Source organism: Panthera uncia, assembly GCF_023721935.1.
Source record: "Panthera uncia isolate 11264 chromosome A3 unlocalized genomic scaffold, Puncia_PCG_1.0 HiC_scaffold_11, whole genome shotgun sequence".
NCBI lineage: Eukaryota > Metazoa > Chordata > Mammalia > Carnivora > Felidae > Panthera > Panthera uncia.
Genome location: NW_026057578.1, coordinates 79,972,171 through 79,994,439, shown reverse-complemented (window position 1 = coordinate 79,994,439; position 22,269 = coordinate 79,972,171). Strand labels below are relative to the sequence as shown.

The 22,269-nt window shown below is 35.3% G+C and overlaps 1 protein-coding gene across 7 annotated transcripts in view; it reads right to left on the bottom strand.

Moving 5' to 3' along the window:
• Positions 1–22,269, bottom strand: part of AFTPH (aftiphilin) — a 67,180-nt gene that overhangs the window by 3,374 nt on the left and 41,537 nt on the right. For 4 of the 7 annotated variants that reach the window (XM_049650314.1, XM_049650312.1, XM_049650311.1 and 1 more), the window contains 6 exons: positions 20,793–20,919; positions 20,332–20,388; positions 16,512–16,634; positions 10,172–10,232; positions 8,556–8,639; positions 4,542–4,665 (listed from right to left, as the gene is read on the bottom strand). In XM_049650314.1, coding sequence (XP_049506271.1) covers positions 4,542–4,665; positions 8,556–8,639; positions 10,172–10,232; positions 16,512–16,634; positions 20,332–20,388; positions 20,793–20,919 — 576 coding nt within the window. The other 3 variants (XM_049650315.1, XM_049650317.1, XM_049650316.1) reach the window with 3 other exon arrangements.

The window sequence follows — 22,269 nt, the reverse complement described above, 5'->3', positions numbered from 1 at the left end:
ATTGAGGGGATATCTGAATATAGCCTTGGTATCACATGGAATAAAAATATGAAGTGGACAGATGGAGATCAGAGACTGCAAGGGTAGGTTCAATTCAGTATGGACCAGAAAACCTCACTTTTGGTTAAAACACCACACATACGTATATGTTTCCATAGAAAATTATCTGAAAGAATACACTATCTGAAAGAAGGAGTTATACCGACGACCTGAGTGGTAAGAATGTGAAACTAAGTTTTAACTTTTTGTATGCATTTTCTAACTTTCTATATAATCTACCTTACCTTACTGCTTCTGTAACGATAAATGGTTGTCAAAAACAGGAACAGACAAAATTATACCTAAACGGACTTTCTCCTTCGTGGAGTGCAGTTGGGGAGTGGGAAAGGAAAGCAAAGTAGAAGCTTCCACCCAAGAAATGGTTGGTAAAGATGACTCCAGGCTTTTTACCAATAGCCTTACTTCAGAGGCACTCCTCGGAGGCAACAGGAAATTGAACAAAGTTTACAGAGTTCATAGTCTGTGTATTCATCTGTACTCAATGTGCACTGATGTGATCTAGTTTTATTTTTTAGCATATAGGAAGAAAATGCTTGAGAATTTGAAAATAAAAGTTGTATCACGAACTTTTTTCAAGTCCAAAAGCAGTGACCTAATTTTGATTTATATTCTTTAGCTAAGATTTACCCTTTTGTCAGTGGAATGCAACTGAGAGTCTAGAAACAAACTCAACAAGGGTGCCAAGACCATCAATAGGGTGAAAAACAGTCTTCTCATCAGTATGGGCTATCCACATGTAAAAGAATGAAGCTGGACTCCTATCTCACACCACATTCAAATATTAAATCAAAATGAATCAAAGGCCCAAATGTTAAGAGTTGAAGGTACAAAACTCAGAAAAAACCCTAGGTATAAATCTTTCTGACCTTGAAGTAGGCAATGGTTTCTGGGATGGCTATCATCACAAAGTCAGTGAGAATGCAGCGAAACTAGAATTCTTATATATTACCGGAAGGAATGTAAGATGGTGCCACTACTACGGAAAATAGTTCGGCAGTTCCTCAAAAAGTTAAACATATGACTCGGCAGTTCCACTCCCAAGAAAATTGAAAACATCTGTCCACACTAGAACTTGGACACAAATGCTCACAGCAGCATTACTCAGAATAGTTGAAAAGTGAAACAGCCCAAGTATCTATCAATTGATTAATGGATAAAGAAAATGTGGTGTAATCACACAAAGGAATATTATGCAGCTATAAAAAAGGAATGAAAAGTACTGATACACACAACAGCATGGCTGAACTTGAAAACATGTTCAATGAAAGCAACCAGATACAAAATGTCACATACTCTAGGAGTCCATTTATACGAAAGAATCAGAATAGGCAAATTCCTGGAGACAGAAGGCAGATTAGTGGATGTCAGGGACTGGGAAAAGTGGCAGATAGGGAGTAACTGCTAATGAGTATGGAGTTTCTCTCTGGGGTGAAAAATATGTTCTGGAATTAGACAGTGGCAACGGTTGTGCCATGCTGTGAACACACTAAAAACCAATGGATTTTATGGTATGTGGCTATCTCAATTAAAAGATTAAAAAGAAAAAAGATGTATGTACCCCTTTTGGCAACTAGTTTGGCTTCTATAAACCTGAGTTAGAGGTCTGTGGCTACTAGCTAGGTGGCCACCCACTGATTCAGATAAGGGAGAAATTTTTCTCTATATTAGAAAAGGTGAGCAAGAAGATGGAACTGTTTTAAAACTAAGAACTCGTATTTCTTTAAAAAGTGAAAAGTCACTTTTTTCTTACATATGCAAAACCACTTAAAAAAGAGAATGCTGTTTGTTACACATCAAATTCCTCTACATGTACCACAGTTTCTTAACCCTCTCGTGCCTTATAGTCACTCTATCTTCTGTGTACTGTCAATAGCCAAGAAGGTTTTGCTGAGCTTTACTTCCTGTAGTTTATTTTATTAAAAAACAAAAAGAAAAAATGTAAAACAACAAAGACTCCGAAATTTTCTGAAATGATACCTGCCATCCCCTTTTCTTTTCCCTGTACGAATGGGAATCATTCATGAGGACATCTTAGAGGATTACCTTCTAATTGTAAGACTTGTCAATATTTGCATTTCTTACCATTTTCAAATAACTAAATCCTCAAAGTTGAGGAATACAAAGCTGGCAACTCCTTTTCTTCTCAATTTGCTGAATTTTTTTTTTTTTTAATGTTTATTTATTTTTGAGAGACGGACAGCAAGCGGGGAAGGGGCAGAGAGAGAGGGAGACATAGAATCTGAAGCAGGCTCCAGGCTCTGAGCTGTCAGTACAGATGGGGTGGAGGGGGGACGGGACTCGAACCTATGAACCACAAAATCATGACCTGAGCCAAAATTGGATGCTTAACTGACTGAGCCACCCAGGCACCCCTCAATTTGTTGTGTATTAAACATGAAGCTGGATAGATACTAGAGAGCAATTCAATGCTCTCAATGTTACAACACTAACCTTAGGATACACATGATAGTTTTAGTTCATTCCATAATGGTACAGAATAAGGGAAATAATGAAAATAACTTCTTAAAAGTAATAAGAGTTAAAAAAGTTCCCTGGTGTACAAGGGATGTTTCAAGGATGAGTTAAAAAGAAGAGCAAGCAAGTTAAAAATGTGGTTTAGAGCTCCTCCTAATGGCACAAAGACAGAATTCTGATCACTGGGACTCTACTATAGTTCATTGAGATTGCAGAGAAAAAAAGGTAAGGAAACAGTAGGACTGTCCTTAGAAAAGACTGTCCTAAAAATAAGCAGGGGAAAGCCCAAACAATAAAAGCATTAGTATTTTTTTTTTTTTTTAAGTCAAAGGTAGCATTTGGCTAACATATATAGAAGAAATAATGGACGAGATTTGTATGAGAAGAATTTTGACTTGTAAATATGCTTTGAGAAAAGAAAAAATTAGAAAGCAAGCAAAAAGAATCCAGAGAGGCTTCATTTACAAGTAGGTTCACTTAACAGGAGGCTTTAACAGTGTCAGGAGGCATTACTACAAAGAAATAGGAACAATGAGAATAGAGAAAATCTGTGGATGAAAGGAAACGTGCGTGCATGCTGTAAGTTTATTTTAGGGAAAAGCTAAGGGTATCCACAATTACAATAATGCTCTTATATAATTATAAATATCAGTAATAAAAAATATCTATTTGAATGAATGGATATTTAAGCACAAAATACAGTTTGAAAGGCAATGTGATAAACTCAAGCCAAAGTTTTAAGACAGGTAAGCATTTATTATTCACAAGAAAAAAAGGAGATATATATATACACACGCACCCATATGTGTATATATATATACCTATATATAGGTGTGTGTGTGTGTGTGTGTGTGTGTGTGTGTGTGTATATATATATATATATATATATTTTTTTTTTTTTTTTAGAGTAAGCAGTAGAGAGAAGGAGACAGACAGAGAGAATCTCCATGCTGGGTGGGGAGCCTGATGCAAGGCTGAATCTCATGACCTTGAGATCATGACCTGAGCTGAAATCAAGAGTCAGATGCTTAACAGACTGAGCCACCCAAGAACCCCCCAAAAAGGCTTTTTAAATGGATGCTTTTCTATAGAAGAACTGATTCAAAAGATAAATCTGAACCTGACAAGAGGAACGTTTTTATTTAGGACTAAGGGTTATAATACTTCTGCCAAAGTGGGCAGCTAACAGAAGATTTCCACTTGAAGATGCTGATGAAGAATGGATTTGGGACAGCAGAGTCAGTATGCCTATCAACCAGAATTTGCTCTTGCAGTAGTGATTTCCTGGTTCGCAATGACTACTTCTTATTAGGAACTGGCCTATTCTTACGGCTCACATGTCGAAGCAATGGCTTATTATTCCAGCGCTAAATTGTGTAAACCTAAAGGTTTCCTGAATCCTAAACACAAGGCCCAAGCGACAATCCTTCTATCTGGTTCCGACACTGAGAGAGAACTGCTTTTCTAAAGGCCACGCCCCTGGCCTCCCAGAAAGCCTGGCAAAGCAAGCCTTCACATCCCAAATCAGAGGTGCTGCATATCAGCAAAAATGAAGAAAATAAAATAGTAGCATCCCCTACTCCATCTTAAGCCAGGACTCAAAAGATGAACCTAAATGACTCTGGGAGTGTGAAAGTGGGTTCCCACAGACGATCATCTCAATGGTTATGAAGAGAAAGAGGGACTATTTCTACAATGGCTTATGGTCTCAATACTTAATTAGAATTCTCCTCTCTGAAGTTTGGAGGGTGGAATAAAAAAGAGAAAAACATATCTGTCAGCCCTTTCCAGGCTCTTATGAAATAGCTCTGCTCTAATAAAGTTCATATTAAACATAGCTTGATAACTGTTTTCTGGAATTAGGCATCTATTGATTTTTATAAATACAACACGAATTTTAATACACATTTAATATTGAAATACTGTCAACTTATTCGCTTTCCCATTTAGGCAGTTTTGTTAAACACAGAATTCAAAATAGGGTGTAATGAACCCTAGCTGTTTACCTGGTAGATGTGCTTGTCTTCTCTACTGTGGACATGAGTCTTGCAAATGCATCAGTCACTCTGAGGCTTGAGGTGGAGATTTCCAGCTTAGAAGTTGTTAACTCATACAACTCTGGATCCACACCTTATAGTATAAAATGATAGTCAGTGATGGCAAGCTGCAATAGGTTACTCAATTAGCTACAGTCCAAGATGCAAAAGGCAATTATTCTGTAAACATCTGAGTCTTTTCCAAGCATAGCACATCTTTAGACTACTGTAGTATTGAATTTATTTTTTACATTAGAGATTCCATGTTTCAGAGTTTTTATGAAGTAGGAAAGTACTTTAGCCTTAATCTAACATTTAGGTAGTGGCTATCACGCAATTATTTCTAAAATTTCTATCTGCTATGGAAAACTCCCTCAATTTTAGATTAGTTAGCGATAAAAGTTATCCATGTTTCATAGAGTTCACGTTTGTTACATGACATTTCAATGTTCAAATGTACCGATTAACCTCATTTTGGAACTTCCCTCTCCCTCTCCAACCATCTTTTCTCCATTACTTTACTCCTCACCAAAAGATTTGGAAGCTAACAGGAAGTCTCAAACATGGTAAATGACTCAGTTAAATATATTCTGACCATGAGGACATGAAGCATTACTCAAAGCATCAAATTATTACTAATGATAAATTATATACCACATTGTTTTTTCTTCAGGTAAGAAGGAGGGTTAATATTCCCAGAAAAATATAATAAAAGCACAACTTTTAGACAAAATGAAAACTGTCTCAAGGGTTAATTATATTTCTATGGTCTCATATCTGATCTTGTTTAAATAATTTAAAATAAAGATGAGGTCAGAGAGATTATAAAAGTCTATAAAAATTCTCCATCTGACTTCAGTAAAATATGCACATATATTTTTATATTTCCCTTGAATATAGATTTATATTAAATAACAATGACTATAAAAACACTGAAAAGAACAATTAGATATTTTTGATTCAGGCTAAATGTTGGATAATAAAGACTCAAATAAAAAACCTATTAATCCTATACTCTCTTTGGTACCAGCAAGTTACTGGAGATAAAAAGTTTAGTAGTTTCAGAATAAGAGAAAAGCAGATTGTAAGGAAGAATATCTTACAGTTTCATCAATTTTTACTTATTATTCCTAAAAAGTTCTGAAGATCAGCAGATAAAGTTACATAAATACTGATGTTATAAGTTTCCTCCTTTTAAGATATTTTAAGGGTAAGAAAAAAAAAATCAGGAACTGCCTTCTATTAACCACCTTTGCAGATGACTAGCAGATGTAAAAACAGATCTCAGATGTTTACAGAAATCAAACAAGCAAAAGCAGCTTCCACAGTTATGTCCAACAAGGGAGGAAGGCTATAGAAAATGTTTGTTGACTCTCCCAAGTTCTTAGTATTTCATTAAGGTACAGTTTCAAAATATACTTAACAAGGCCTTTTATTAGTATTTCTAGAAGTATGTAGGTTTCAATTAAAATCTAAATAATTGTAGATGCCTGTAAGGGACCAAATGAACCCAAAGTACCTCCTTCCTCCACTGTGAAAGGTTGGATTCCAAGTAACCACAAAATTTAAGCTGATGTCTAATATATAATGCAGAGTAAACAACTGCATTTCGACTGGCAACAGGAAAGTGGTAGTAAAAATTTGGTTGGGTTTATAAAATACTGGCCATTTGGCTGTCAAAGAATAAAGTGGGAAATAAAAGAGAGAGAGAGAGAGACACAGAGAGAGAGAGAGAGAGACAGACAACACCCACCGCCCCAGCCCAAAACAATGACCATCACAAAAAAAAAAAGGAAAAGTACCAGGACTATGTATTTTTCAAAAACAAGATAACTATTCTACACTAAAAATTGGAGTAACTTTTTTTAATGGAAGAGTTTGCTTGTTTTTTCTTTTTGTTTTCTTCTTTTTTTACTTTACAGAACCTTAATGAGGCATAGTATAAATAACTATAAAGCTAGCCAACCAAGTTCTATGCCAACCTCCTAATTCTCACACACAAAATAATTAAATAATCGCAAGCTAAGTAAGACAAAATGACTTTCCCAGAAACAAGTCAGAAAAAGTGCAAGCAAGTGGTGAAATGGAATACTGAGAAAGGTGCTGATACCTGTAGCTTGATGGTAAGTTTTAACAAAACCCAATAGCAATAAAAAGAAGCCAAAGCAAATTTATAGTAATCAAGTTTACACAGCAACTAGAGCATACTAATGAAAATATGGAACAAAATTATTTAAAAGGTTCCAAAGTAATGAGGACCGCATTTGAGCATGCTAATTTCACTTCTATTACAGCTCTAAGCTTCTGAAACCACTTGCTCTTCTCAAAGTTGTGTATACTGAGCCTGGTTATCAGGTGATTTCTGTACTTCTTTATATGGTGAGATTATTTGTGTTATGAATGGTTTTCAACTGAGTTTGAAATGTAACGAAGAATTAAGTTTAAACCAGGTTTTAGGTGTCCAAAAATAGCGACCTCATGTAAATTACAGTATGGTTCATGACAAAACAAATCTGAGAGCAAATTAAAAATGGGAGCTTGGTATTTCATTCTTAGGAACACAGTAATGAGGAAACTGATACACAAGTTTTTGGTTGTCTTTTCTTCCCCCAATTAAGTATTAAAAACAGCTAATTAGGCTCACCCACGTCATTTGATAGCTCAAATGTATTTAGAAGTAACTTGAGTAAACAGTAAAATATCATTTGGAAGTCAAAACCAGACACAGATTGGTTTTTCATATGCTTACAAAATCTCAGAAATAACGAAAATGATAACCAGGGGCTTAGGTTTGAGAAATCCAGTCATTCTACCAAATGGCCTTAGAACTTCCTTACAGTAGGATCAGTTTTCCATAACCAGATTTTGGAGAAGGATGTTCTGGCTTCCAGGCTCACCCTTATCTGACTTGTATGGTCTCCCCCATTTCCCACCATGGTTCCTAAACTGCTGGAAGAGGGTGGTATATTCAAGTGGAATAGAACAAAACCAGCAAATTCTCAGGACACAGGCTGGCTGTGTAACTGACTGCTAGTGGGGATGGAGAGGGATCCTCGCTATGCATTCTGGGCATCAGCATCTATATAGCACCCCAACAGCTGTCTGGTGATCAATGGGCATGATTACCAGATCACAAAGTGGGATGACAGGGACTCATTAAAATTATATTGAATAAAATGTAAACATAAAAATGCCATTATATTTTAATCTTTTATTCAGTTAGAAAATGACAAAGTACATTAGTCCTTTGGTCAATAAACTGAACTTCGCAGGGCTGAACATTAATTTAACAGGCACTCCAGTAAGTTTTAATTTCTAGCTTTTAATATCTCATAGCAGTTATTTTCTACTATTAGCTTCTGTAACATTTTTTTCTTCATGGAAAACTAACAGAATACTTTCTATGTAAGAGCTACATGAAAACTACAGAATAGTTCTATGTGGGGCCTATATATAACTAAGTGCTAGACTAACATTTTGGAATCTAATTATACACTTAGCAGTAATAAACAACTAACTGAATGCTAGAACTTGTAAAGGTTCTATTATCACAGGCACTACAACGTAAAGTCATCTTTGTATACTAAAATATTCTTATATCTCTAAACCTGTATTTTCTCAAATGGCTTTATAGAATATGCTTGTAAAAATAAGCATATAAAATATCACATTTTCCATTTACAGGAAAAAAAAAAACCCCCACAAACCCCGCTTTTAACTAAGGACATTAGGGCCATTTTACTCCTAGAAATTACTTTCAGCTCTGAATATTACACTTAGAAAGCTTTCTTTAAGACACATTTCACAGAAGTCAGTTGTTATAATCAGATACTAGGAAATAACAATAGACAGATAAAAGAAAAGTATCAGAAAGATATTAGAGAGAATACAATCTACTCGTTTCCTTGTTTATAGGAAAGTCACGTGGTGTGGTCATGCTTTTTAGTAATTAAACTAGAATTGTGGTTTGAACACTCTGCTGACCTGGGATTGTGGTGCTGCTGCTAGAGCTACTGTCATCCACGGGCCCAAAGAAATCAAGGTTCAGAAGAGTGGAACCTCCACTAGCTTGAAATTCAGTGACCGTGTTGGTGGGCAGCCACACAGAAGGTAAGCCAAGGGAGGAGGGGTTATGTGTAAAAAGGGGTAAGACACACACTTGAACATGCAGGTTATAATTAGTAGTCATTACACATTTTAAAATCAACATTAAAACAATGTGTACAGTATTAGTTTTTCATTACTAAGGACATTTCTAAAGTAACAGTTTAATCCAATGTACATTTTCTCATGTACAAAGTAAATAATTTAACACTTAGTAAGGTTTTAGTTAGGAGTTCAGTTCTTTCAATCAAAACTCGAAGCCATACCAGAAAGACCAAGGGGAAAGTGTACCCGTTAAAGGGAAACAATACTTTAATCTCAACCCAACATTAAGTCACTGTACATGCCCAAATCAATCTTCCATGTTAGTAATGTTGGTTTCTAATTAATGATTTTTAAAAAGTGACAAAGTTGTCAGTTTCAGGACACACACCAATACATTAACTTGGTCTAAATTAAAATTAAGAAGGAATGTCATAACTGCCCTACCCTGATGTGCAACCTCAAGCTGTACTGTTCCCCTTTAACTCTGAAACAGTAATCAGAAATAGTATACATTTTTAAAGAAGTTGTTTGTTAATAAAAAGCATGATGATTTGACTGAATAAGACACCAGACAACAGCAAAAGGTGCATCCAGGCTTTCCTTCAGCACTGTATTCAATTGGATGCTTTCCATGTCCTAGGACCCCCAGCCTAAGGTAAAGCTGATAGAGTGACAGGTGTATTAGACAATGGCTCAAATAACTTATGAAGTGTAAGGAATAAGGGTAATTGTATCTTAAGATCCAATTAAAATTTGTGGTGTCAACACACTGGAAAAGTAGCATTTGAAAGACCCACATTACTAGAATAAGTTATTCCTTTTTTAGGATTTTCTCTTAAAGCCATGAGAGAAACCAATTATTTCTACAACTACCTACTAGTACGTTGAGATAAATTTTAGAAAAAGATCATGAAAATCATTCATTTTCCATTTGCATAATAAGTGCTCTATAAAATATTATTAAATCTGAAAACTACTTTGAGTCAATAAATATGGATCTATTTGCACATTGTTTTTGGTTATATAATTGTGCTTTGTGCTTTTTTTAAGCAGCCTCTAGCCACAAGACTTTGCATCCAAGAAAATTCCACAAATTAAAACTACAGAAACAGATTTCAAGTGAACTGGTCCTACCTAAAATATCATTTAAACCACTTAGATATTGTAAAAAATAAAGAAGCTTTTTACGTAAGATAAAGAAATCAAAATTTTACCTAGCTACTGCTACCTGAATTTGGACATTAATAATACTGTTAATAACAGTAACAGCTGTTTTTTTGGTTTTTTGTTTTTTGAGCAATTACTATTCAGAAAGAAAGCCTGAATTTCCAAAGATAAGAATAAGAAGTTATGTTCAAACAAAAAAGGAAATCAGCAGAGAGAAGTTTGTCTGAACTTTGTAGCTTTCTTAACTCTAGCTCTGGTGCTAGAGGCTCTACGGAGAGACGTACCATCTAAAGGGTTAGTAAGGCCACTGCTACTCCAGTCAAACTGGACGGGTGGTAGAGACTCCTAGAGTTGAAAACCAAAAAATCAAAATTAATCAGTACAGGCTGTAGCAACGTAAAGAATCCTTAAAACAAAACAAAAAACTATTATAGCAAGATCATTAGGCAATGAAGAACCTAAAGACAAAACTGGGATAATTTACAGTTTCGGAAGATTATCTAAAAATATGAACACAAACAAATTGAAAAACTGACAAACAGTAGAGCTTATTGATATTAAGAAAAACTGAGAAATGGAATTACTTTTATATTTTCAAACATACTTATGGACTGATTCTATGTCAAGATTTCAATCTATTCTCAAGTTACAGTTGAAAACTACTGGCTAGATTATAATACAAATATTAAAAAAAAAATCACTGACTTTTTTCACTGGAGTGATCTACTTAATATTAAATGACTGGCCACTTAAAATTTCTCAGTAGATGGTCTAATGCAATAGAGAAGGTACCATACTGAAAAGGAGGAGATTTGCATCATCCAAGACCGAGTAACTGCTAATTAACTAGTTGTATGATCACGTGTGGTTTAATTTAACTGGTCTCTTTATATATAAAATGAGAAAGTTTAGAGTCCAAGAGCTCTGGTTCTTTACAATTGCCCAAACTACAAAGAAAATTATGGGCCAGTAAATAGGAACTACGTTTAAAATAAAAAAAATTAAATCAACTTCTCTAACTTAGAAATCACTTATAATCAGTATCAGAATTTAATTTTAAAAATAATGTACTTAAAAGTATACTCAGAGCTCGTTTGCATATTCTAGGTTTTAAGATTTTGTTAATTGTCAAACACATAAATTGAGCAAATAGTACATGTGAGATGGAAGGTGGCACAAAATATTTTAAAAATGATCATTGCTTTAAGAATAGTCTTAACAAGAAAAAAATTGGGATTCTTAATTTTCTTTCTTCTTTTATTTTTGGGGTGGTATTGACAACGGTTACTGAAATAACCTGTGTTCTAGAAGACTCTTGATACCAACATGTTGCTGTCTCTTTTTTTGGTAGTGCTTACCACTATGCTTTATTGTAAGGTAGATATTATTACAACTTTATACTCATTTTTTTTTTTTTTTTCTGTGTAAAGACTTGTTCCCTGTAGGAAAGGAGCATGAATTGGTTATTTTTGAAAGTCTAATTCCATGATATTATAATACAATTGTCTTGATAATTGGGATACCAATGATAAGCATGTTACTATAAGCATTTAGTCTTCCCTAAAGCAGGTCTGGAGATTTAGGAGGGAGGTATAAACAAAGCAAAATGCTAATATTAGTAGTTGCCAGGGGTTAGGGATAGTTGGGGGTGGGGAGGGCTATTAAAGAATTCTTTATGGTGACAGAAGAGTTCTGTATCTTGATTGCAGTGGTGGTTACACGTATCTATCCATGTGATAAAATGGCACAGAACTATACACACACATTGAAATCAAGTCATTCCTGGTTTTGATATTATACTATAATTAGTAAGATGTAATTAGGGGGAGAAACTGGTGAAGGGTACAAAGCATCTCCTCTATACTATCTTTGCAACTTCTTGTGAATCTTTAATTCTTTCAAATAAAATTAATAATGCTGGTGAAAATCTAGTTTATAACCTACCTGCAAGAGTGAAACATTTAGAAAAGATCTTTAGCTGATCTCAGAAACCATCAAAAAGCTGTAAGTATTCCAACAGATTCAACTATTATTTTACTTAGAGATCATTGAAACCTTTAGTCCTATTGAATAGTGACTGGATGGACAATACTCAAGTTTATGCAATAACAAAATTTCTGGTTAAATGGAGCAAAGCTCTTTCATCAACATGTTTTATCTAAATGATGTCAAGTAACTGGTTGCTTAGAAATATTTCAATGATTTGCTAGGCATTTTAGATTCTCATCCAGATATAGGTCATTTTGAAGACACAGCCAATATTATAACAATGAGGTGCTAAAACATGGCTCAACATTTAGTGGAAATAAGACAGAAGTAAAACAGGACACGTTGGCAATTATAAGCTAACTAATGGCATTGCCAAGGAAGACTTCTTAAAGAGAAAGCACTGAATGAAGCATTTTAAAACAAACTTAAGCAATGAGGTATGATTACTGTAGACACTAAACACTAAGAAAGGTAATAAAAAGAGCAAAAACATTATATGTTAACTAAATGGAACTTAAGTAAAAACTTCAAATTAAACAAAAAAAATTAAGTACCTTTAGATTTATCCTTATTTCATGGTTTTGTTGCTTTGGTAATAGCATGTTTTTTTATTTCTGTTCCTAATCACTTGTTTTTAGTATATATAGAAATATAGTTCATTTCTATATATTGATCTTACAGCCTGAAATTTTGCTAAATTCACTTATTGGTATTACTATGTTTTTATAAATTCATTGGGATTTTCTATGTAGATGGATGTCATTCGTTAATAAAGACAAAGAATACTGATTAAGAAAAAAAGAGCAACCCCCCCGCCACCCCCCCCAAAGAAAAAAAAAAAAAGGGAAAAAAAAAACAAAAACTTGGGTTTTTGTCCCATCCTGCTCAATTGATGTTTGGGAAAATCATTTTGCCTTTCCAAATATATTCTCTTAATGTAAAAAGAGCACAGTGCTACACAATTTTTTTTTTTCTTTCTTCTAACTTTAAAATTCTGATTCACAGTGCACCTGGATGGCTCAGTCGGTTAAGCGTCTGACTCTTGATCTCGCAGTTCATGAGTTCAAGCCCCATATTGGGCTCTGTGCTGACAGTGCACAGCCTGCTTGGGATTCTCTTTCCTTCTCTCCCGCCCCTCCCCTGTTTGTACTCTCTCTTAAAAAATAAACTTAAAAAAAATTAAAAAAATAAAATTCTAATTCATAAATGAAATAGCCACATCCAGAAGCCTAAGAGGAAATTTTCTAGTAGTGACTAGCTAGATAACTGCTAGCCAGAGAGCTGACTCGAATTAGCAGTGGATAAAGTGTGGTTAATGTACTGATCTTGCTAAGTAATAGGGGAATTAGTAATGGCACCATGAATGATGTGACCTTGACATTCACTGAATAAAGATTTAAAAAAAAAACAAAACAACAAAAGTATCATTATTGCCTTTTGCCCACAAGCTGTTTTTTTCAGGTAAAAGTATCCTAGAAAAAAACACCAGGAACAGTTGTTAAATAAGTCATTAACCTCCTAAACAAGAGATACAATGGTATAAACTAATTTGGAAGAAACAATAAAAATCCAATGGGTACCCAGATTGACCCAGATCAGAAAGCAGGCAGTCGTAATGAGAATTATACAATGTTGGTAAGTTTGGAAGTCACTGTTAGTGATGATGCCAATAAAAAAACATAAAAGGAAGGTATGGTGTATAGTTGACCAAAAAAAAAAAAAAAAAAAGGTATTAAACAGATCTTTCCTGACACATTTTGTTGAACTTCTAGTACTAAAGGCTATGGCTGTTTCCTCTGGATATCATGACTAGTGGAAAGATGTAACAGTATTACAGCATGGCCAAAATGTAAAGTAAAAATAATACACACACTGCCTGCCAGAGAATATTGGTAAGAAATATTGTTTTATACAAAGAGAATCTTACAATGTACTTTAGATGTTTCTAAAATATTTAAAATATTCAGGAGTATGGAGCCAAGCAAAGATCATATAATTTAGTGAAGAAGGTGTGCTGAGGTGCCTTCTGATACGTGTATGAAGTCTTCAGTTTGAGTGTCTGTATGCTGACATGCTTCATGTAGAATGAAGGCCTACAGAGGCTTAATTCAGGCTTGATTCAGAAACAAATTTGAGGGGCAACTGGATGGCTCAGTCGGTTAAGCATCTGACTTCAGCTCAGGTCATGATCTCGCGGTTCGTGGGTTTGAGCCCCACACTGGGCTCTGTGCTGACAGCTCAGAGCCTTACAGCCTGCTTCAGATTGTGTCTCCATCTCTCTCAAAAATAAGCATTAAAAAAAAAAAAAAAAAAAGAAAGAAATTTGAACAACTTCGATTGGGAGATGATATTTTCATTGGCTCCCAAAAAGCCTAAAAACTTAAGCTAATGAGGATCACAAACCCCAAAAAAGGTACTTAATATTTATGTGTATTTTTTAAATAAAGAGATGTATGCACTAAACAGAGTAAAAGCATGTGATTAAAAAAAGTTTTTTTTTTTTTTTTTTTTTTTTTTACATAATTAGCAAGAGACCAAGTTCCATCTTCTAGCAAAGAAGTTAGATGTGCTTAAATGCTGCTGAGAACTTCTATACTTGACTAGAAAGGGGGACAGCAGTCCTTGGATTATAAATATATATATGGGTGTATGCATATGTATAGACACAGCAGCAGCTAAACACCCATCATGGAGCCCTGATTAACCTCCATTAAATTAATACACTTTAGTTTCCATTAAAAGTTCCATTAAATTAACATACATGTTTTTTATTAAGTCATCTAAGACTTATAGTCTTAGATTTATAATTGAATTCTACAAGAAAGATGGTAAGTATGAGGGGTGACTAGAATATAATATGTAAGATCAACTAAACCAACTAGGGGCAAAAATGACAAGTGACAGCTAACTCTGATAAAATAAGCAATAGTTTATGGGGTGCAACACAGAGAAGTGGCTGGATGGAGAAGAGGAGGAGGAGGAGGCAGCAGGCAAAACGAGCAACAAGTGGCCTCAAGTAAGAATGGCTTCATTTTCAGTAAATGTGCCACGTAGTCTGAACCAGGTAGTTCAAGTTAGTTTCCTAATACCTCACATTGTAGGAATAAAAATGTTGCCTTAAGGCAGAAGTGGGAATGTGCTATGGGAGAAGTAATTTTGGGATCTGCTTATGTAGGGCAGGCCTGAGAAGGAAGCTAAGAGCCAGAGAACAACGTAAGGACAATTAAAGGAAGAGAACTAAGGACAGATTCTACCTACGGAGACAAATTTGCCCAAACCACTTTGCCTGTTGCCAACCATCAATAAGGCCAGGCATTTTATGTTTCAGGCCTCCTTGCCCACTATTTCAGTGCTAGTAATGAAGTGGCTTCAAAGGGATGTTTAAGCTATGCTAAGTATAAACCACAGTGGTACACAGCCATAATATCAGATGTTCCTTGAAACACAGCTGAAAGGGTAGGACTTTGCTTTATGTTACTGTTTTCTACAGTATATTCTTCAAAATTCTAGTTCAATGGGTGTTATGACTCCTTTTCCCTTGGTCCCTGTGGCCAAGTAAATTTAAGAAATAATTAAAATTAAATAGGGTTATTTACTGCAGGATACTCCAGAGACCTTAATATGTGTGTTGAGAATCTTCAAGGGTGGTTATTGGGTATGTATGAAAAATTTTCCAAACTTACTTCCCCCTGGAACTCTTCTTTAGTAGAGCATCTCTGGGGGTTAGTGTTCAACGAAACACACACTTTGGGAAAAGCTGTCCAAATACACTTTTGTGTTAGATATAACACAAAGATGTTATTTAAGGTAAAAGATGATATTTAAGGTTAAAAAAAAAAAAAACAAAAACATGGCAAGAATGTTTTAGAAATGGTAATGTTCACTTAAAAATATTAATCTTCTAAAAAAAAAAAAAATGTTTAACCAGCACTCAGTTTCTAACGATGTGGGAGGAGTAAGCAAATTTTTCCACAGATAAAAAAGTGAGGGGGAAGGCTCTGATATTAACTATATTAGACTGAAAAAAATTTGTGCTTAATGATGCCAAGGAGGTAAAGGATAAGAAAGACTGCTTTCTTTTCTTCTGAATCTGGAATGTTTTGTAAAAGGCCACATTATTTTCAACTTAAATAACTTTTATTCAAACTCTCAAAACAACAGTTTTTGATGCAATAAACACTTAATTTTATTACTTAATAAAATTTGCAGGTTTCAGGAAAAACACACAATAGCAGATTTGAAGAGTCGGTGTCAATGTAGCATTTCCCAATTTTTTTGAAAATCAGCACTTACCAGATTGGTATGTCAGTAATTATGATCATACAATGTTCAAGCTGTAAGGGGTTTTTAGAGATGCCTGCTTCACAAAGTCTTCATTTTATAGGTAAAGAAACTAGGGCCTAGATAGGTTTAAAGGACTTACACATAACCAGCTAGTGCTCAAGTGTGCCTTTTTTAAAAATTAAAGATAGTTTGTTAATTGTATTCCAAGGGATGTTAATAAGTACTCAAAATCATGTCCATCATGAAGTCAAAATTTTTACATATTTTAAACTAAAATTTATACTTAAGGGAAACACTCTGGACGTATGTGTGTATACATGCATAAATGTATCAATACACAGATATTTTTACCTGAAATTGGTCAGATGTACATGTGTTCATTTCTGGTGACATGGTGTTTGTCTGACCAATGGAAGCGATTTTTTCTGCAGCAGATAGTGGTTTCAATGGTTCCTTGGTGGGTTCTAACATACCCTGAAAAAGGCATATTAGCCATTAATGGGGAGGGGGAGGAATCAACTCAAACTTCATGAGAAAAATCAATGTAGCACAAAGTAAAAACCCAAGTCATTTGGAAAGTGCTAAAGACAAAAAGGAACTACTGTTAAATTTTGTTTAGAGAAAATTTTATAGCACTGTAGTGGAAAATGTTTTACAATAGTACCTTTGGAATCCAAACTTTTGAACCAAGACCTTGTCTTTTAAATCAGATTTGTTTTAAAGTGCCTAGTTATCACTGTTACACAAAAGCATAAGCAATTTGGAATGCCAGGGGTGGGGAAGAGGCAAGCACAACAGTATATAGTATGCAGGCCCTAAGAATCCAACACTTTTGTGACGTTTCAGACACTGAAACAGAAAAGGACATCCTTTGTACCCATTACACCATGGTGGTGCTTCGAGAAGTGAGAATTCTAAAACACACCATCTAGAGAGTGGCACTCTTGGAAGGGCCAAGATGATGGAGCAGCATAGAAGTTCTCTGCTTCTCTCGTCCCTGAAATGCAGCTAGATTAGAATCGAACCATTTTGCACACCTAAAACACATCATCTAATGTGATGGGGTCTACATGCTTCAATGTATGTTTAGTATTTGAGCCTATCACCACTAGAGGATGGGAGCTTTCATACTTAGTTCCTTGAATTGGCATAGTAGAGAAACAGCCATTTCAGAGGGGAAAACATCTTACATGTTCCACTACGTGTGTTAAAAATCTAACACACTTTTTGAGTAAGAAACGAAGGCACTGAGGATGGAGGCAGAAATAAAGAAGGAAAAAAAAATCAGCAGTTTGCATCAATACTCTACCAAACACTACTAATAATGGGTAATCATCCAGGTTAATGGCCTGCCAAAAAGTTTTAACACATTTTAAAATAACACTTGATAAACTCTTAATATTTATCAACCAGACCACACAAAAGTCCCCCTTTACTGGGGGAAAAATATCAAAACTGCTAAGACAGCTTTGTAAGGCTAGAATCTGTAAAATCCAACCCCCCCTCTTTTTTTATAAGAATTTGTAAATTTCTAAAAACAAGTTTTCAGGACAATCTCTCCTCTTTTCGTGTAACAGGGTATATGCTGGGGCACCTGGGTGGCTTAGCTGGTTAAGTGTCTGACTCTTGGTTTTGGCTCAGATCATGATCTCACGGTTCCTGAGTTTGAGCCCTGTGCTGCGCTCTGAGCTGACAGTGCAGAGCCTGCTTGGGATTCTCTCTCCCCACCTCTCTTCTCTGACACTCTCCTGCTCGTTCTCTCTCACGCTTTCTCAAAATAAACTTAAAAAAAGATAGGGTACATGCTAAAGCAATTTACAGATGCAATCTTTTTTTTTTTTTTAAAGTTTATTTTGTGTGTGTGTGTGTGTGTGTGTGTGTGTGTGTCTGTGTGTGTGTGTGTGAGAGAGAGAGAGAGAGAGAGAGAGAGAGAGAGAATGAGAATATATATCCCAAGCAGGTTCCATGCTGTCAGAGCAGAGCCCCACCAAGGGCTCAATCCTGAGAACCATGAATTCATGACCTGAGCCGAAATTAAGAGTCAGACGCTAACCACCCAAGTGCCCCACACAAATTCCATTCTTAACGATGATATTTTATAAAAGGCTTTCCTCCAAAGCTTGAATGAAAATAAATTCGTGGTCTGACTCATCAGCATATACATTCTGCACACTTTCTAGTGTGCCCTTATGTAAAGAGACCATGCATTCAGCAAACAATTACCAACCTTAGCCAACTTTTCTAATGTCAACTATCACTTAAATCAGTGGTCCTCAAAGTGGTCCCCAATCAGTAGTTTTTGCATCACCTGGGAACTCGTCAGATACGTAACCCCACCCCTACTGAATAAGAAACTCAGTGGTGCCCAGCATTGTTTTAACACATCTTCCAAGCAATTCTGATGCATGTTTTTTATAAAGTATTTTTTTAATGTTTTATTTTTGAGAGAGTGAGAGCAGGGGAGGGGCAGAAAGAGAGGGGGGCAGAGGATCTGAAGGAATCCAAAAACACAAACACATCCTTGGGCTGAGGATCCAAAGTGGGCTCAGGCTCTGCACTGACAGCAGTGAGCCCGATACACAGCTCAAAGTCACAAACTGTGAGATTATACCCACCCTGAAGTTGGATGCTCAACCGACAGAGCCACCCAGGTGCCCCAATTCTGATGCATATTAAGGTCTGAGAACCAGTGACTTAACTGACCACTTAAGGTACTATTGCTTCCAATGAGACCAAAAGATACTGAACACCTTATCTGTGTAAAGCACCAGGGGAAAAATTCAGGTATTAAAATCTGAAATCAGATATGAAAAAGAATGTTTCTAAACATAAGGCATCATAAAGATGGAGGAGGAAAGATGTATTCACTAAATCAGCTTTGGTATTAAAAGCTTATAAAAATGGTAGCATTATTGCTAATAAAGATTGTAATTAAGGCATAAAAATAAAGCAAGAATATCCCTAATTCCTCACAAAATTTAAAGAACTGGCTCATGCCTGAGCCTACACATAAGGATTAAGTAGGTTACCGCCCCCAATGTGCTGAATGAAAACTCCTACAAATTAAATTCATAGTTTCTACCTCAGTATGTGACAGTAACACCAACCACCTCTAGAATGCTACTCCTTGAGGAAAAAAGAAATGCAAATAACCAAAGGTTAGAGTATGTCCTGGATTGTATTTACCCACAACAGCAAACAGTATAGGGATAATCAAGGTGTTTTGAAAATACAAGGCAAGTTACATTTGTAAAGGAGAGAAACTGATAAAAAGATTCAAGCACAGGTTTTTGTCTAATTCCACAAAACTACAAAAACAAAACGAAGTAAAACATTCTAATTCAAATCCATAATTAGGCCTTATTCATGGAAAAGTTTTGTAGATTAAAAAGTCAAATTTCACAGCAAATTCATTTTTGCATGCACATAAGGTTGTATAAATTCCATACCAAGCTATATTTTTCTTAAACATTTTTCCTTGTTTTCAAAAGTTATTGGTGAAAGAATTTAATTCACCAATAACTCAAAGACACACCAAAAAACACAAACACATCAAACTTCAAAGTGTGACTGAGTCTTGAGAAGGTACAGAAAGAAAATTCCTCAGTTATCCTGGACTACCTGGCATATCTGAAAAAACAAAATTCAACATATTTAAAAAAATTAATGGAAAAACCGAGGACCGATTATGGGTCCTGGCCCATTTTCAATTACTATCATTTGGTATTCCCAAGGTTTTAGACACATCCATCCATAGCTTCAATAGTGCATGATTTAAAACTGATCACAACTGGGTTACAACAAATGCTATCTACGCCTTCAAATACTTCAGCTTCCACTTTTTAAAAGCAAATTTAGGAAGAAAAACAAAAAGGAAAGAAGAAAAAGCAAGACCTCTAAAGGTACATTTTACAAAGAGTTATGAGCACTATATTACTAGGATAAAGATAATCTTCAACCTAAAACAAAACAGTGTCTTTAATTAATACAGCAAGATGTCCTTAAATCAAGACTTGAAGGGATGAGATGAAAAAGGATATTAATACTTATTCCCTTAATGTTCCCACACTAAACACCCCTTAAAATATACTTTCCACATCATGCCACGTAAGATAATTTTATAGAATGAATGCAGCAATGATAAATAGGTACAGGGACATTTTGTACTTACCAATCCTGCTGCATACATGGGCACTATAACAGGCTGCTTCTTGTTACCCGTGAAGAGCTACACATGTGTGTTAGAGAAAAAGAATGTATATTCAGAGAATGAGATGTCATACACCGAAACAGTTAACATGTTATTGCATACATTGTGAAATATAAATAGAAGAAATTGTTAAGTTGCCCATATGGGCTTGTATTTTGGATCTGTTACTACAATTCCTTTATTTTATAGTTAATGAAAACATTACAAACAACCTTTTCTAAAAGTAAGAAATATTGACTGGAGAAAAATTTAGATGCATTTATGTTTAAGAGCTGGCATATTCAAAATACATGAGCATTTAAGCCAACTAACATTTATTTTTCTGAGGAACTAGCTTATCACAGCTTGAACAAAAGTGTAACAGAATTTAAAAACACCCATAGGTCCACTAACGGATTTTCCAAGGTACTAACAAAACTCACAATGTTTCGGGTGTCTATTCCCAAGGAGCACAAAAGCTTCTTGTTGCTATGGGAGCCACCCCACTGATATCTCAAGCCATGTGCATCGTGGATGTCCTGTAGCTCGGTCCACACATCCAGCAGTTCCCTGCAAAGGTTATGATGAAGCCATCAACAATGGGTTACTCAATAGCTTTCACCATGAATCCTAGTTTTAATGTGACTGTGAAACATTATACATTCCAGTTAATCTTGTGTTTAACATGAGTATACAGCTATTTTCTGAATAAAATCAAGGGCCACCACTTATAGTCATTAAAGTAGCTAGTAGCTAAGCTAAACTCATTTGAAACAATATGTCAGTAATCAACCAAAATTTAGCCTGTATGTTTTTTCAATTGTAAAAAATTTTTTTTAATTTTATGTTTTTTTTTAACATTTATTTATTTTTGAAAGACAGAGAGCACAAGTGGGGGAGGAGCAGAGAGAAAGGGAGATACAGAATCCGAAGCCAGCTCCAGGCTCTGAGCTGTCAGCACAGAGCCCGACATGGGGCTTTAACTCACAAACTGTGAGATCATGACTTGAGCTGAAGTCTGATGCTTAACTGACTGAGCCACCCAGGAGCACCAAACTTTTTTTTTTTTTTTAACGTTTATTTATTTTTGAGAGACAGAGCACGAGCAGGAGAGGGGCAGAGGGAGAGGGAGACAGAGAATCTAAAGCCGGCTCCAGGCTGTGAGCTGTCAGCACAGTGCCTGACATGGGGCTCAAACTCACAAACTATGACATCATGAGCGGAAGTCAGACGCTTAACTGACTGAGCCAACCGGGCACCCCTTAAAACAAAAATATTTAATATTTAAGAGGAGGAAAGAAATCATTCAGCATTCCACCATATTACTATAGCTATTTAATATGCTTTCTCTTTGAGTCTTGATCCACAAACACATAATTGCAATTACAGCAAATACATAATTTTGTATTCTTTTTTCAGATTTTAAGCATTTCCTCATCTACATGTATACCTTTTCCAATGGTCATGTAACATTCTGTTAGACACATGCATCATTATTTGACCACAACCTTATAGTTTAAATAAGTTATTTTCACTGTTCATCTCCTATTGTTAGTAAGGCAAATTATCTTCCTGTATTTTACAGTGTATTTTGTTGTAGAGTTGTGTTATTTCCCAAAATGAATCTCTTGGAGAGATTTCTGGGTCTAAGAGTATGAACTATCTGTACAACTAGCGTATTTTTAAATAACACATCTAAACAGTTTTAAGATGGTAAAGCATAAACCTTTTTGTCCCGTTCTCAGAAATCACCCCCAAAAAACCAAGAAGCAAATCATAATCTCCATATTTAAAAAAAAATTAAGAGATAACTAAAACTTTGCACCACAAACTTTGAGGTCACAAAGAGGGATGAAGGAGGGACTTGTAGAGGGAGAGAGTATGTTCAGAGGTGGAGTAATGAGATGCAAAAGTCCAGTA